Source organism: Mesoplodon mirus, assembly GCF_964341445.2.
Source record: "Mesoplodon mirus genome assembly, chromosome: 2".
In the NCBI taxonomy this organism is placed as follows: domain Eukaryota; kingdom Metazoa; phylum Chordata; class Mammalia; order Artiodactyla; family Ziphiidae; genus Mesoplodon; species Mesoplodon mirus.
The window spans coordinates 205,292,224-205,307,430 of record NC_138977.1 but is presented as its reverse complement, the minus strand read 5'-3'; the positions used below and the strand labels follow the sequence as shown (position 1 = coordinate 205,307,430).

The window sequence follows — 15,207 nt, the reverse complement described above, 5'->3', positions numbered from 1 at the left end:
ACTCTCCATTACCTTTTGCTGCACCTTGCAAATGAATTGCTTCCTTTCTGATCCTTGTCTCAGGGTCAGCTTCTGGATGAACACAACACTATGTTCACAAATATATTTGATAAATTCTTATGAATAATTATGCACATCAAACAGAGATTACCAGAAATGCTCACCAGAGTGACACACTTGTTACCCCTGAAAGGTGAGATGTCAGATGCTTTTTAACCTACATATCTATACTTTGATAGTTTTACAATTAGCAAGTGTCATTATACAGAAATAACAAAGCCGTCTCTCACTTCCCACCCCCCACTCACATAACCTAAATCATGAGTGAACCAAGAATGCGATGAGACTTTTTCCTCCACAGCAACAGAAGAACTATGAGAAGTTGAGGGAAGCTCTTGGAAAACTCTCTGGGGCTACAGTTGGGTCACCGCTCATGTACCGAAGAGCAACCAAGGGGTCCCCCTGAAAAGGAGGGAAGCTGAGCAGACATCCTCCCCCTCTCTCGGTGCGTACATGTTTCAGGAGCTGTGAACACTGTGTATAGTTAATGCAGGCGAGAAGACAAATAGTTCTCTGTCTGGTCGAGGGTTTGTTTGAAGATCCATGATTTTCCCCATCTGGTAAGCTACCAGTGCCTCTCATCCCTTTAAGACACTTCTTTCTAATTATTTCCCCCTCTGATAGTGTGCCAGGACACTGGCTGGGAGAAAGCCGAGCGGAAAGAAGTCTATTCAGTGATGAGGAACCCAAGACTTGGTGCCAAGGATGAAAATCAAACAAACTTGTAATTTTCCACTGGAGAAAACATCCACACTTTTTTATTAGCTTGGTCTCTTCTCTACAAGTGGCCTGTAGAGCAACTGCCCCCAGAAAAGCACCTCATGGTTTCCTTACTAGATTTACAAGAAGCACACGGGCAAACTCAGGAAGACCGTGGTGAGGCTTGCTGGAGAAGACAGCAGCAGACACCGGGAAGAGAAGCAGGACCAACCTGAAGGGAAATCATGTCTGTGGACGAAGAACCTTGCAATAGAGTTTTTGTTTGCACAGCAGGCTACTGATTGAGGCTCTAAATGTGATCCCAAACTCCCACATAAGTGAGTTTTTACTTAATCCAGAATTTAAAAACAAAAACAAAAAAACAAAACAGCCTATTTTTATTGAACTTTTATTAGGTAAACCCAAACAGATCAGTCCCAGGTTTTACGTGTTCACAAAAATTCTAAATCAAACCCCAAATTCCTGAAGAGACTCCAGCCTCTCCCTGTATGTCAAATTAAAAAGATAAGTTTTACTTTGAAACATCAAAAGAGGAATTTTGAAGACCGCATAATAGCCCTAGTTTTTTTTTTAGATAGAAACAGTAAAGTGGTGTCTCATTAGTTCAGACTGATGTGGTGAAAGTTTTGTGTAAACTAGTGAAAAACCTGGGTTTGAAATAGTGCCATTTTATGACTTTCGGTCTACCCAGTGTTTCATATTATGTCTGAATTACTATAAGGGAACAGGTTTGCCGCTCTGAGGAAAGCTGCTTTAATGAATAAGAATTATTTAAATTATATATCATTTGTTATTATTCAGTATCATTTAATTTTTATGTATTGTGTACCATTTAATATTAATAGGTGATTTTAAAGTACTTGAATTTAAGAGATTTGAAAACATACATCCATACAAAAACTTGTACACAAATGTTCACAGCAGTATTATTCCTAATAACCAAAAAGTGGAAACTACCCAAATGTCCAACTACTAATGAATGGATAAAAAGATGTGGTATATCCATACAATGGAACATTATTCAGCCATAAAAAGGAATGAGGTGCTGATACGTGTTACAGCATGGATGAACCTTGAAAACAGTATGCTAAGTGAAAGAAGTCAGATACAAGAGGCCACATATTGTGTGATTCCATTGACATGAAATGTGCAGAATAGGCAAATCCATGAAGACAAAAAATAGATTAGTAGGGGCAGGAGGAGAGTTGGTGGTACAGGGTTTCTTTTTGGGGTGACAGAAATTTTCTGGAATTAGGTAGTGATGATGTATGCACGACCCTGAGTATACCCAAAACCACTGAAATGTGGGTTAGGTTGGGATTCCTCACAGTGTGCCCTGTTCCCAGGGCAGGCATCCCAAGGAAGAGCACACCCCAGACGGAAGCTGCATGGCCATTTTGTGCAGAACCCCAGAAACCACACAGTGTCTCTTCCATGGCATTCTGATTGTCAGGGCTGTCACAAAGTCCCAAGCTCACCCACACTTTGTGTTATCAACAGTTTTCATCAGTGTCCATCTGATAGGTAAAAACAATTTCTGGGTTTTGTTTACATTTTTACTTCTTTAGGTATGAGTGGCATCAAGCATCAGTTCATTCCAGGCAACCTTTGGACAGATGCCTTGTGCCCTGGACATTAGCCATTGCTTCCAGCAGAGGCTGAGGGAGGCCCGGGTCATATGTTCTAGCAGTGGTGTCAGCTGCAGAAACAGTCCAAGGCCAGACACTGAGGCCCTAGCTAATACACAGCTGGAATAAACATCCTGAAGACCTCAAACCTCATTGTTCCCAATTTGCTACTTCAAGTGCTTGGACACATGCCTGCCCAAATGTTATATAATACATGAAGGCAGCAATCTTTTAAAAACCAATCACCATATTATGAACTGAGACCTCTCATAAACCAGATGCCATTCAGCTCTGGTTCAGTGACTCTGTCCCCAGTCAGATAAATGTGAAAAACTAAAGATGTTTTTAAGAAAGTGCTAATTAAGTGGAGAAGATAGCTTTAGTAATAGAAATGGTCTTAATGCTGCTTCCACTTTAATCAGCATAGCCTAATTATCATAATAAGGCGATGCTTGCATTTTCATCATTGACTGGGGCTTGGTACAGTTAATTGGGACATTGGGCAACACCCATTTTGGTAATCTTGGCTAGAAATTGCATCCTCAGGGAGAAGCTTTTTCATTTTTGTTCTGAGGACAATCAGTGAATGGAGGAAGTAAAGTAGGGGTGAGGACAGAGCATTCTTCCATTTTTTTAAGCTCTACTTTAGAGCAAAGCAACAGCTGTGTCACATAGCTGTGATACGTGGCACCGTGAACTTGTGATAAGTACTAAGTTTTCTCATGTGCTGAAACTTGTGAATGATTAGTCTATTCTAATATAAATTTGGTGGCAGAATAATATATTGAGCTGTTAGCATGGGATTTGTTTTTCCTGTCTTTTACTTCTTCCGAGCAAGAGGCCAGCCTTGCCTCCGGGAGGTTTGGTTTGGAGGCCAAATCCAGAAGTTGTTTGTGCAGACAAGCTGGCTTATGTTTTCTGGAAGCCTGGAGCCTGGGAGGGATTGGAGATTAGTGGGCTCCAGGCATTGCAGACCAGAATGTGCTGCCCATGGTGCCTGCAGCAGGTGACAGGTTGGCAGGACTTCTGTGGAGAGGTTTTGCAGTGTCTCTTGCAGACTTAAAGCCTTGGCCTATGATCCCCAGCTTCAGCCGAGATTCCTAAGCTTGGAATGGAAGCTTCTGCAAGCCTCCTTCTCTAAAGGGACACACTGGGGATATCAGCAGAAGGCTTGGTCTTAGAAGAGTGGACACATCACCCATTTTCCAGGCACCACGTACCCTCTTATGTGATGGTTTTTCACGCATCTCTAGAGAAGGGGAGAGCCTGCCCCACCCAACTACTACCAAAATTATTTTCTTTCCAGCAGAGAATGAAGGCGCCAAGCCCCAGCTAACTTGAAATAAAAAAAGGAATATGATGTCTCACCCATCTGAGTTTTGGGAGTAGGATTCATATCACTACAGTTAGAATCATGTCAAGATGAATTTTTGAACAAGGTCACATTCCCACCCACTTGCATTCCAGAATGGTCTCTTAGTGGTAAAGAAAGGTACAGTGTCATGGTAAGGTTCCAGGGAAATTGCTCATGACCCTCCCACAGAGCTGCGTCACTGTGGAAACAATTGGAAATCACCGCCTCAGAGGATGGGGGAGGGCAATGTGATAAGAGTTTGTTATGCTTCCTCAGTGAGGTCCGTCTTATCATGAGCTGAAAATATCACCGTGTCCTGCAACCATCATGTATGCTGATCAGCCAGAGGTGACCTGGACCACAGGCAAGTGAGCAAAGAGGATCTAACTTAGCAGAAGGCTCCAAACCACCTGAACAGTGAGTCTTCTCCCAACATGAAGAAGCTTGAAAAGGCCTGACTCATCCAGCAGCCAGCCCAGCCCAGCACCTCAGGAAGAGTCAGCAAGCAGCCTGTGTGGTTTCTGTCCAGTCCCAGCTTGCCTTGACCTGGTGGAGGGCAAGAAATAGAAACGCCGCTCCTGAGAATGGCAGCCGGCTTGAGAATGCTGGTATCAGCACTCTGTCAGGGGCTGGGCTGTCAGCCCAAGCACACACCCTGTTGGGGCGAGCCTGAGAGGGGGAGTGATCTGCCTTTTCTGTCCATTTCTTGTGGACCCAGGTAACCAGGAAAAATGGGAGGTGGGCGTGTTCTGAACCTATAGCCAGCTGAGTTCTGGGACTTAACTAGACTTAACTAGCTGTTCCCACGTGTTCCCTCAGAGATTGCCCACATCACAGTTCACCTGGAATTCTGTGATGGACCCAGCAGTAGGCACAGAGTGGTGCTTGATAAATGTGTCAGTGGATGGGCAGTGTACTTATTGAGTGCCAACTGTGTGCAAGGCATTGTGCCAGGTGTAGAGGGGATGCCAAGACAAAGCTCCAACCAAAGTTCCAGGGAACTTTCAGTCAAGTGGATCATAAGCACATGCCTACATGACTTAAAACCCATGGATGCACATGGTATTGTTTGACCCTTGGGTTTAAAAATACTAAAACTATTATGGTTAAAAATATTAAACCAACATAAAAAATTAGCTACCATCTGTATTTTTTTAAAAAATGTAGTGTGCGTGTGTGTTTGAAAGACCACAGAAGAAACTGGTATCAGGGTTGGCCTCTTCAGATAGGGAATTGGGAGCAGGGAGTGGGTAGCAGATTTATTGCAATGTTTTGTAATTTTTATTGTGTAAAATGCTATACCTCTACAAATAAACAAACAAAAAAGGGATGGGGAATTCACACCAAAATCCAGCTCTCTGGATTTTTTTTTTTAGAGCATTTAAAAAAATGTTTTATTTATTTATTTTATTATTTTTTTTGGCTGTGTTGGGTCTTCGTTGCTGTGCGTGGGGTTTCTCTAGTTGCGGCGAGTGGGGGCTACTCTTCGTTGCGGTGTGCGGGCTTCTCATTGCAGTGTCTTCTCTTGTTGCGGAGCACAGGCTCTAGGCACGCGGGCTTCAGTAGTTGTGGCATGTGGGCTCAGTAGTTGTGGCTCGCGGGCTCTAGAGTGCAGGCTCAGTAGTTGTGGCGCATGGGCTTAGTTGCTCCGTGGCACGTGGGATCTTCCTGGACCAGGGCTCGAACCCATGTCCCCTGCATTGGCAGGCAGATTCTTAACCACTGTGCCACCAGGGAAGTCCTGCATTTTTCTTGGCAACTCAGGATTCTGACAGTACTGGGAACATTTAGTCTGGAAACAGTATGTAGGTGGGCAGAAGGGCAGCATTAAAAGACTTTAAGCTGAAAGCTGGCACCAGATTTACATTTTGGAAAGAATATTTCGGCAGCAGAGTAGAGGAGCGTGGCTCAGGGGCAGGTAGACCAGAGAGACGTGCCTGCAGGGATCCAGGGAAAGGTGGTGAGGACCTCAACCGGGACGGAGGCAGGGAGACGGGTGACAGAGACATTAGTGAAACAGACCTGAGGTGGGTAACTGATTGAGGAGTGAAGGAGTGTGGAAAAGGCCAGGGTAACTCCCAGGTCCGCAAGACACACCACGGTGATGGCCACAGCAGCCTTAAACAAATGGAAGGGAGACAGGGCTCAGGAGATGTGTGGGCCTTCCCAACTGGATGCAGCAGAAGTCCTGAAAGAGCGCATCTCCTGAAATGCAAGGAGAAGCCCACATAGGAAACGCGCTCTCAGAGGCAAATAGCTCCTGTCCCCCATTCCAGGCAGCAGTAGTGTCTCAGTGATTTTCCAGAGAAAACAGCCTCTCTGGAGAACACAGCATGGGAGAACTAGAATTTCAAACAGAAATACTTGATGCTTGTGGTTAAAAAGACAAAGAAGCACCAACTGAGAAGTAGTTTAAATCATATTCCTTTAGGGAATGGATTTTCTTGGATCTGTGTGCATCCTTTACAGCTTTATTAGTCACTGCTAAAGCCCTTTTTGGGTCACAGAACCGCCGGCAGGGTGCTGTCCTGGGAGGATTACCTTGAGCAACCAGCCCCAAACAGCAACTGCATGTCAACAAGCCGGGCTGCCCTGGCAACATCACCATCCAAGAGGAGGAGCAGGTGCCCCAGCCCTGAGGTTTGAGGCAACCAGTAAATGACCTAGCCTAGAGCCTCTGTGACTCTCTTTCCCTGTGCATGACAAAATTTTATCTCATTTGCTACTTGAATCAGAGTTGAAAATATTTTCCCTTTGAGACTCTGTGGTCAGATATCAATTTATTAACACTGTGGCCTCACCTCAGACTTAGTCCAAGAGGTTTAAAGTAAAATCAGGGGCTTCCCTGGTGGCGCAGTGGTTAAGAATCTGCCTGCCAGTGCAGGGGACATGGGTTCAAGCCCTGGTCCGGGAAGATCCCACATGTGGTGGAGCAACTAAGCCCATGAGCCACAACTACTGAGCCTGCGCTCTAGAGCCCGCAAGCCACAACTACTGAAGCCTGTGCCTAGAGCCCATGCTCCGCAACAAGAGAAGCCACCACAATGAGAAGCTCGCGCACCGCAACGGAGAGTAGCCCCTGCTCACAGCAACTAGAGAAAGCCTGTGCACAGCAACAAAGACCCAACACAGCAATAAATAAACAAATTTATTAAAAAAAAGTAGGGGCTTCCCTGGTGGCGCAGTGGTTGAGAGTCCGCCTGCCGATGCAGGGGACGTGGGTTCGTGCCCCGGTCCGGGAAGATCCCACATGCCGCGGAGCGGCTGGGCCCGTGAGCCATGGCCGCTGAGCCTGCGCATCCGGAGCCTGTGCTCCGCAACGGGAGAGGCCACAACAGTGAGAGGCCCGCGTACCGGAAAACAAACAAACAAGCAAACAAACAAAGTAAAATCACACTAATGTTAAGTACTTAATAATAGCTAATGATTATTGAACAGTTATGTACCAATCACCCAACCAACTTAAATCTTCACATAAACCTAAATAAGTAGGTACTAGTATCATTCCCACTGTACAGATGAGGAAATTGAGGCCAAGACTATCTTGCCCAAGTATATGCAACTAGTAAGTGGAAGAGCCAGGTTTCTACCCAGTGAGCTTAACCACTAGGCTGTACTGCTTTCATGATCAGAGAAGCCTATTCTCTGGTGCCTCTGAACTGTGAACTCAACACAGTGTCTTCAAATTTAGGCTGATATATAGATTTTATTTTTGCTACAGCTGAGCCTGCATTAAGAACACCACTTCTGATGATAAAGGTTATATGGGACGCTGGGCTGAGTGGGTGGGGTGATATCATGTCACACTGGTGGCAAGGAGGGAGCAGGTATTTACGGAAGCATGTAGGAAATCTGGGGCAAGGCAGCAAACATTCCTATCTAAACAGCAATGTGGTCCCAGAGGAAGACCAAGAGAATATGGTTCAGTAACCTCCAAGGGATTTGGTTTAGCCCATGCAGCATTGGTATTCTCAGGTTTTTTTTTTTAATATTAAAGATGTTTAATGATGAAACATTTCAAACATACAGAAAATAATGAAGCAGAAAACCTAGATACCACTGAGATGAGGCAGCTGATTAATGTTTTCCCATCTCTGCTTCAGTTCTCTCTCTTGAAAGAAACGTAATGTTAGAGATACAGATAAAGCCAAACCCATTCCTTCCTTGCCTCCACTCCCACAGGTAACAACTACCTTGAGGTTGATGTGCATCATTCCAATGCAGGTATTTTATTGTGGCATAGCTTACAAGTAGTAAATTGTACAAGTCTTAATCATACAGCTTGATGAATTTTTACACATGTAAATAAGACAAGACCCAACACAAGATATAGATCAATAACATGTCCAGGACCTCAGGGGACTTCTTTGCCTCACATTTCAAAAATAAATTGACAGAGTTGCCAACATTTAAAAAAAATTTTTTTAAATCCTTGTAAAGCAACTACACTCCAATAAAAATTAATTTAAAAAATAAAATAAGATTCATTTACTCAAAATAAATGAATAAATAAAAGTTTAAAATTCTAGAGATTTAATATAAAAATCCAAATTTCTACCTTCTCTTGAAATTTTGGGAAATCTGACCACATTAAGCTCATATTCTGGCCTGGAGACAGAGTAGATCTGCCCACTTTAGATGAGGTGTGAGCTCCCTAGTTTACCTACTGCATCCATCATGTCTTATTGTTTATCCAGCCCACTTCATTCGTTTGCATAAGCTAACCTGTGACTCATCCCGTGAAAGGTGCCACCGTATTTATAATATTTCAAAAATACTGCAAATATAAAAAGGCTGAGAACAATTGCCTCATCCATCCTAAAGAAAGCAGAGTTAGAGAAAAAGTGTCCTCCTCTCCAACCTGCTAGGTGATTTGGGAAGCTGCTGACCATGCCATAAAACAAAAAGGAAATCTGATTCTCCAGGTTTTTGCTACTCAAAGTGTGGTCCTTGGACCAGCAGCGTCAGCATCATCCAGGAGCATGTTAGAAATACAAAATCTCAGTTCCCTCCCCAGAGCTACTATATTAGTCTGCTAGGGCTGCCATAACAAAGTACCACAGACTGGGTGGCTTACACAATGGAAATTTATTTTTCATAGTTCTGGAGGCTTGAAGTCCAAGATCAAGGTGTCAGCAGGCTTGGTTTCTTCTGAGGTCTCTCTCTTTGATTTCTCCCTGTGTCTTCAAGTGGTCTTTCCTCTGTCTGTCTGTGTTCTCTTCTTACAAGTCATATTAGATTAGAGCCCACTTCAGTGACCTCATTTTACCTTAATTACCTCTTTAAAGACTGTATCTCCAAATGCAGTCACATCCTAAGGTAATGGGGATTAGGACTTCGACATATGAAATTTGAGGAGACACAGTTCAGTCCATAATACCTACTAAATCAGGATTTACATTTTAACAAGATCCCCAGGGCACTTGTGTACACATTAAAGTTGGAAAAGTACTGCCCAGTGCCTGCTCCCCAGTGGATAAATCAACACAAGTGGGTCTGTTGGGGTGGAGGCAGGGAAAGGAGGAGAAGCTGGGGTGAGTTTTTAGATGGACTTTCTCTCCATTCTACATGTCTGGTAGGGTGAGAATACTGTAAAGGTATTCCCTCTTCTTGAAGTTGAAAGAGGTCAGTTGGCTCTTGAGGGGGAGTCCCTTCCTCTCATTGAGGAACAAAGACCCTCTGCACTTTGGGGAAGGTGAGCAGGTAAGGTTAACATGTGAGGCTTGATGAAACAAAGCTGATACGAATCTGACCCATGGGAGTTTAGAAGAGCCTCATTCTGAAAACATGTTGGAATGCTGGAAATGTGACTGCTCTTAGTAGAGAGGTCATTTTCATCTGGTCATTACCTGCAGGCTTCCTCTATCAAGGTGCAAGGCATGTCTTTGGGATTTCCTGGAAGGGGGACCAGGAAGATACCACACTGCATTCCTCCCCACTCTGTACAAGTTCATTTACCACCTCTGTCATAGGCCTGATGCTATGGTGACGGTTGCCATGGAGACACTGCTATGCATGGTTGAAGCTAATCCTGACCCATACTGTCAATCACGTGGTTTAAACTAGAGATTTTCAAGCTGTGTTCCATAAAACTATAAGGCGCTTTCAGGGTTTCACAAATATTTTATTCAAATCTCAATTTAAAATAATTTAAATTTATTTTTTAAATTACAAAGAGTTTATATGCTTGGGTGGGGGGGGATCAAACAGTATATAGAATGAAATATATACTACAAAGTGAATGCCCAAATTCCTATCTTGACAGAGTAGCTCTTTTAAGGCTAATCCTTTCTACAAATAATAATAATAATAAATTCTGGACCCCCTCCTCAAAAAAAACCCTATTTGATGGCACTGAAAGGCATCCAGACAGTAAAGGAAGGGAACCACTCTGGTGAGACCCACATTTTTATAGCTTTACCACTAAGGCAGTCAGTCTCAAACTAGAGTTTGTTAAAATACAGATTGCTAGATTCCACCTAGAGTTTCTAATTCACTAGGTCTGGGATGGGGCCCCAAATCTTGCATTTCTAACCATTCCCCATGTGATGCTAATTACTGGTCCAAGGACCACACTTTGAGAACCACTGTCAGCTCACACAGGGTAGAGGTCATTGAAGGACTAAAGCCACAGGCTTAGTGGCCTGATGATTCTGAGAAGGAGTTTGCAAATAAGAGTGGCTGGAAACTGTGGTGAAAATTCTGGGGAGGAGAGAGTCACAGAGGGGGAAACCCCCAAAATATGTGTATAAATTCTCCTCAAATCCTTGGCTGACTCTTGAACTGTACATGTCCAAGTGAGACTCCAAGGGATCCATGGGAAAAACAACAGCTGATGGCTGAAAGAGATTGAGCAGAGATTTTAGCCATTGCCCATCACGGGGGTGACAAAGTTTAGACCTGAAAGTCTCACCAAGTGATAGGGGTTTGGTAAACAACTGCAGCTTTCAACTGAAACCATGGAAGGGCTACACTCTAAGAGCAAAGGCTACATCTCTGACTATGTTGACCAAGAAGGCTGCAGATAAGAAAAGAATTTATTTGGGGTCTTAGGAATTGCAATTCAGGAGACACTGATTTGGGTAAAACAGTAAGAGTGTTCCAGAGATGAGAAGGAGTCTGGGGCTTATACAGGCAAAAGCCACAAGGTTGTTAAAGTTGCTTGGCAAGAATTATGATTGATCCTGATGCAAGAAAGGAAACATTTGTCCTCAAGGAATAGGTTGTGCACAAGTTATTTAGGGTTGAATAAGTAGGTAGGCTGTCATGAGTTATCTTAGGGTAAGGGTCCAATAAGTATCTTGAGTTTCTGGAACATTGGGCAGACATTCTGGAAGCCTTCATTAAGACAGTAAGTGGTCAAAGTTCACATCCCACCTGGGCTGAGAGATGCATCAGTCACACTTCTTCAATGCCCTCCCAGCTCCTTTTTAGAGAGCTCTCTTAACAATACCATTCCATTTTGATTGTTTTTTCCACAACTAAGGCATTAACCCTAGCACTCAGTTTAAAACTAAAATAGACCCATCCTAACCAAACCTACAAGCAAGTTTTAAGTGATGTGATCCACCACTGGAAGAAAATGCTCATCAGAGGAAGATAACAGAATCCAGTCTCTAGGATATGTTCACAGTGTTCACTCTACAAAAATTATTAGACATGGGAAGAAAAAGAAAAATGGGACCCATAACCAAGAGATAAATCAGTCAATAGAAACAGACTTACACAACCCAGATGTCAGAATTAGCAGACAAGGACTTTATAATAAATTTGATTAATATGTTAAAGAGTCTACAGTAAAAGATTCATATACTTGGCGAAGAGATGAAAAATTCCAGAGAGATCTGAAAACTGTATAAAAGAGTCACATGGAAATTGTAGACCTGAAAAGCACAGTATCTGAAAAATGATCCTCCTGTTCCACATACTCATTCCCAATCCAACTTTCTGCCCCAGAGTTAAACATCCGCAACAAGGTTCTTTGCTTGTAAGTGTTAAAGACTTTAGCTGGCTTATGCCCATCTGATGAGGTGTAGGCCAGCCTACATAGCCAGACTGTGGTGAGGGGCAGAGTGGAGCTGGTTTGGGTTTATCTGCCCTAGGGATTCAAATGCCATGAAGATGCTCTTGTCACTCATCCCTCGCCTCTGCCTGAGAATTAGCTCTATACAGTCTCACTGTGAGCAGGCTTCTCTATGTGATGAGAGAGATGGCTGAAGTGCGCTGTGGGCTCATAGCTTCTAGCTCTGAGAAGAAGGGGGATCTCTTCCCATAGCACCAGTTAGAAAATCTCAGGAGAGGTCTCTGATTTGTCCAGTGTAGGTTACATTCTCTCTATAGACCAATCACAGTTGCCAGGGATTGGGTATTGTTAATAGCTTCGGTCAGATCCCCAACCCCAACCAATAACTATGGCCAAAGGAGACAGTTCCCTTTGGAAGGAGAACAGTTCTTCAAAAGGAAAGAGGTAGCATATATGTGGTAAGTGGAACAACTATTGTGAGCTGGACAGCCATTTCAAGTTGTGCTGACTTCACCATTATCAGTTAGGTGTGAATCCACATCATTTAGTATGTATTACATAGTGTCTCATTGTGGGTTCCCCTCAAAGCAGCCCATGTCAGTGATCTGGATGCAAGTAATTTTGGAGGGATATGATCCAAAGAGCACAGTGAAGAAGTGGGAAAGTGAGACAGGAAAGGGAGAAAGCCAATGAAGGTGTGTTAATGAACAGATTAGCATTTTGGGCAAGTGGTCTCAATTCCACTGTGCCCCTTGAGAGACTGTGTAGAACACACCGCAGAATTGTCCAAGGGACAAGGAAGTTAGGGAATTTATCCACCACTCCCATCCCTCATGGTTATAAGTTGCTCCTGTGGGGCTAGAGCTTCTGGAGCATACAGCCAGAGAAAGCTCTCAAACAGAGAGACACAGGTGCTTGAAGGCAGAAGCTGCAATTGTATGAGGAAAGTCCGCTGAAGCCGCAGATCTCTGCAGTGGCTGAGGGCAAATGGGCAGGGCACTGATGGTGCCTGATACACATCTGTAAATCCCTTTACGTAAACAGAATTCTGTTACACATTATTCTGTAAAAATGGAAACTTCAAAACTATGTTTTAACTATGTTTCAAACTCAAACAACAATATCCACATCCCAGTGAGCTATAATTCCACATGGGAATCCTGGTGACCACAGGGCTAATGCCCTCATTATAGTTCAATAGTCAGTCCTGGGCCTCCCTGGTGGCGCAGTGGTTGAGAGTCCGCCTGCCGATGCAGGGGACGCGGGTTCGTGCCCCGGTCCGGGAGGATCCCATATGCCGCGGAGCGGCTGGGCCCGTGAGCCATGGCCGCTGAGCCTGCGCATCCGGAGCCTGTGCTCCGCAACGGGAGAGGCCACAATGGTGAGAGGCCCGCGTACCGCAAAAAAAAAAAAAAAGTCAGTCCTGCAATAACTAGTTTATATGTTACACCTCTCATGGAGGCGCTATCCTACTCTAGCTATTAGATACGAGTGCCTGAGTAGCTAATGTATATTAATGTAAGATTTTCCTCAAGCAGACTTAAACAACTACCCTTAACACTGAAAATGGATTTCACAGGTGAAAAACAGGACATTTAGGAAGAAAATTTGGTTGTGATGAGTTCCACCAGGACCAAGATACCAAATATCCCACCTTAGACCAATTCTTCAAAGCATCAGCCTCACTGACAATAGCTGATGAAAGCAATATGCTGAAAATGCTCATGCAAAAAAAAAAAAAAAAAAAACCACTCGAAGACAAGAGAGAATGATAATATTTACTTGTTTGGGAAAGTCACCTTTTATGGCAGTACAAGTTACCCAAGTCCTAAATGTGTTTTGTGTAGTACATTTTGCACATTAGTTGTATAGACCCTGCCAAGCAGTGAGAGTAAACACAGCGGAGCATCAAAACAAACTTTCTGTTTCATTCCACGGAAAATGAACCGCTTAATGTTTTTGTAAAAACATACACAAGGCTGGTGATGGCAATGCACATACAGTGCATGAAGGAGGAGGACATCCGTTAAGGAAGAGCTTAGGGAGACTCGAGCTCCTGTTAATAAGACCTATTAGCGATCAGGCTACGAGAACATGGAAAGAGCAGGCTGCTGGGAAAGAGCGATAGCTGCTGCCAGATCATTCTGCCCAGAGAGAAATTCGCAAACGCACAAATTGCACGAGAAATGCAAGTTCCCTGAAGGCGGGGCTCTGGTCTATCTTATTCACAGAGTAAATACTATGGTCCCTCGCTATCCATGAGGAGTTGCTTTTAGGACACCCAGATGATACCAAAATCCACAGATGCTCAAGCCCTGCATGTAAAATGGCGCAGTAGAGTCGGCCCTCTGTCCCTGTGGATGCGGAACCCCGACTGTTCTCAATGTTGAATGAATGAACGAAGCCAACTTGCTTGATGTTTGAAGATTAAAGTTATGTACGATCTGTACAGACCAGCAGGACCAGAGAACAAATGGTGCTTCTTTTAGTAAATGATGATAATAATAGTAATGATAATGAGTAACAGTTACCGAGGATTTACCATGTGCCCACACTGTGCTGACCATTCTCTGTGACTGACCTCACGTTCACCTGACAATGACTCCATAAGGTAAGCATTATTATCTCCACTTTACAGACAAGAAACAGAAGCTTAGAGAGGTGAAACAACTTTCAAAGGTGCACAAAAAATAACAGTAGAGCAGGAATCCAAAGCTAGACCCACACTTTCGCCTCACCTCACTCCTCTGCCATATATGCAATTCAGAAAAGCTATCAAGGGCTTCCCTGGTGGCACAGTGGTTAAGGATCCGCCTGCCAGTGCAGGGGACGTTGGTTTGAGCCCTAGTCCGGGAAGATCCCACATGCCACGGAGCAACCAAGCCTGTGCGCCACAACTACTGACACTGAGCTCTAGAGCCCACGAGACACAACTGCTGAACCCGTGAGCCACAACTACTGAAGCCCGCGCCTAGAGCCCGTGCTCCGCAACAAGAGAAGCCACCACAATGAGAAGACCACACACCGCAACAAAGAGGAGCCCCTGCTCGCCACAACTAGAGAAAGCCTGCACACAGCAACAAAGACCCAATGCAGCCAAAAATAAATAAATAAATTTAAAAGAAAGAAAGAAAAGCTATCAAGAGAAATATCTTTTTTTTTTTTAACCTGCCATGAAATGTTGGCAAAAATGTAGTAGTGACATTCAGATGGGGAGAAAACAATGATGGGGGAAAAGTGAGGAAGCAGTGGCTTCTATGAAGTTGTGCCTGTACCGGGGCTAAGCCATCATTATATGATGCACACATCAAGCGTTAGCCATCATCAAGAATACAGTATCTTAATATGCATTTCATGTGACATCTCAGTGATGCTGAGGTGCTGTCTTCACACTGAAAACTTTTCAGACATTTCTGGGTTAT

The 15,207-nt window shown here is 43.9% G+C and overlaps 1 protein-coding gene across 2 annotated transcripts in view; it reads left to right on the top strand.

The window, feature by feature from the left end:
* STN1 (STN1 subunit of CST complex) overlaps positions 1-1,519 on the top strand; it is a 40,865-nt gene extending 39,346 nt beyond the window's left edge. Inside the window, exons 10-11 of one of the 2 annotated variants that reach the window (XR_014295103.1) lie at positions 362-505; positions 685-1,519. Coding sequence is in view for 1 of the 2 variants with exons in the window: in XM_082633684.1 (XP_082489810.1) it covers positions 362-378 (17 nt within the window). In the remaining variant the exon portion in view is untranslated. Of the gene's footprint in view, positions 1-361 lie in introns of both variants that reach the window. The other variant, XM_082633684.1, reaches the window with a different exon arrangement.
* The last annotated feature ends 13,688 nt before the right edge of the window (positions 1,520-15,207 follow it).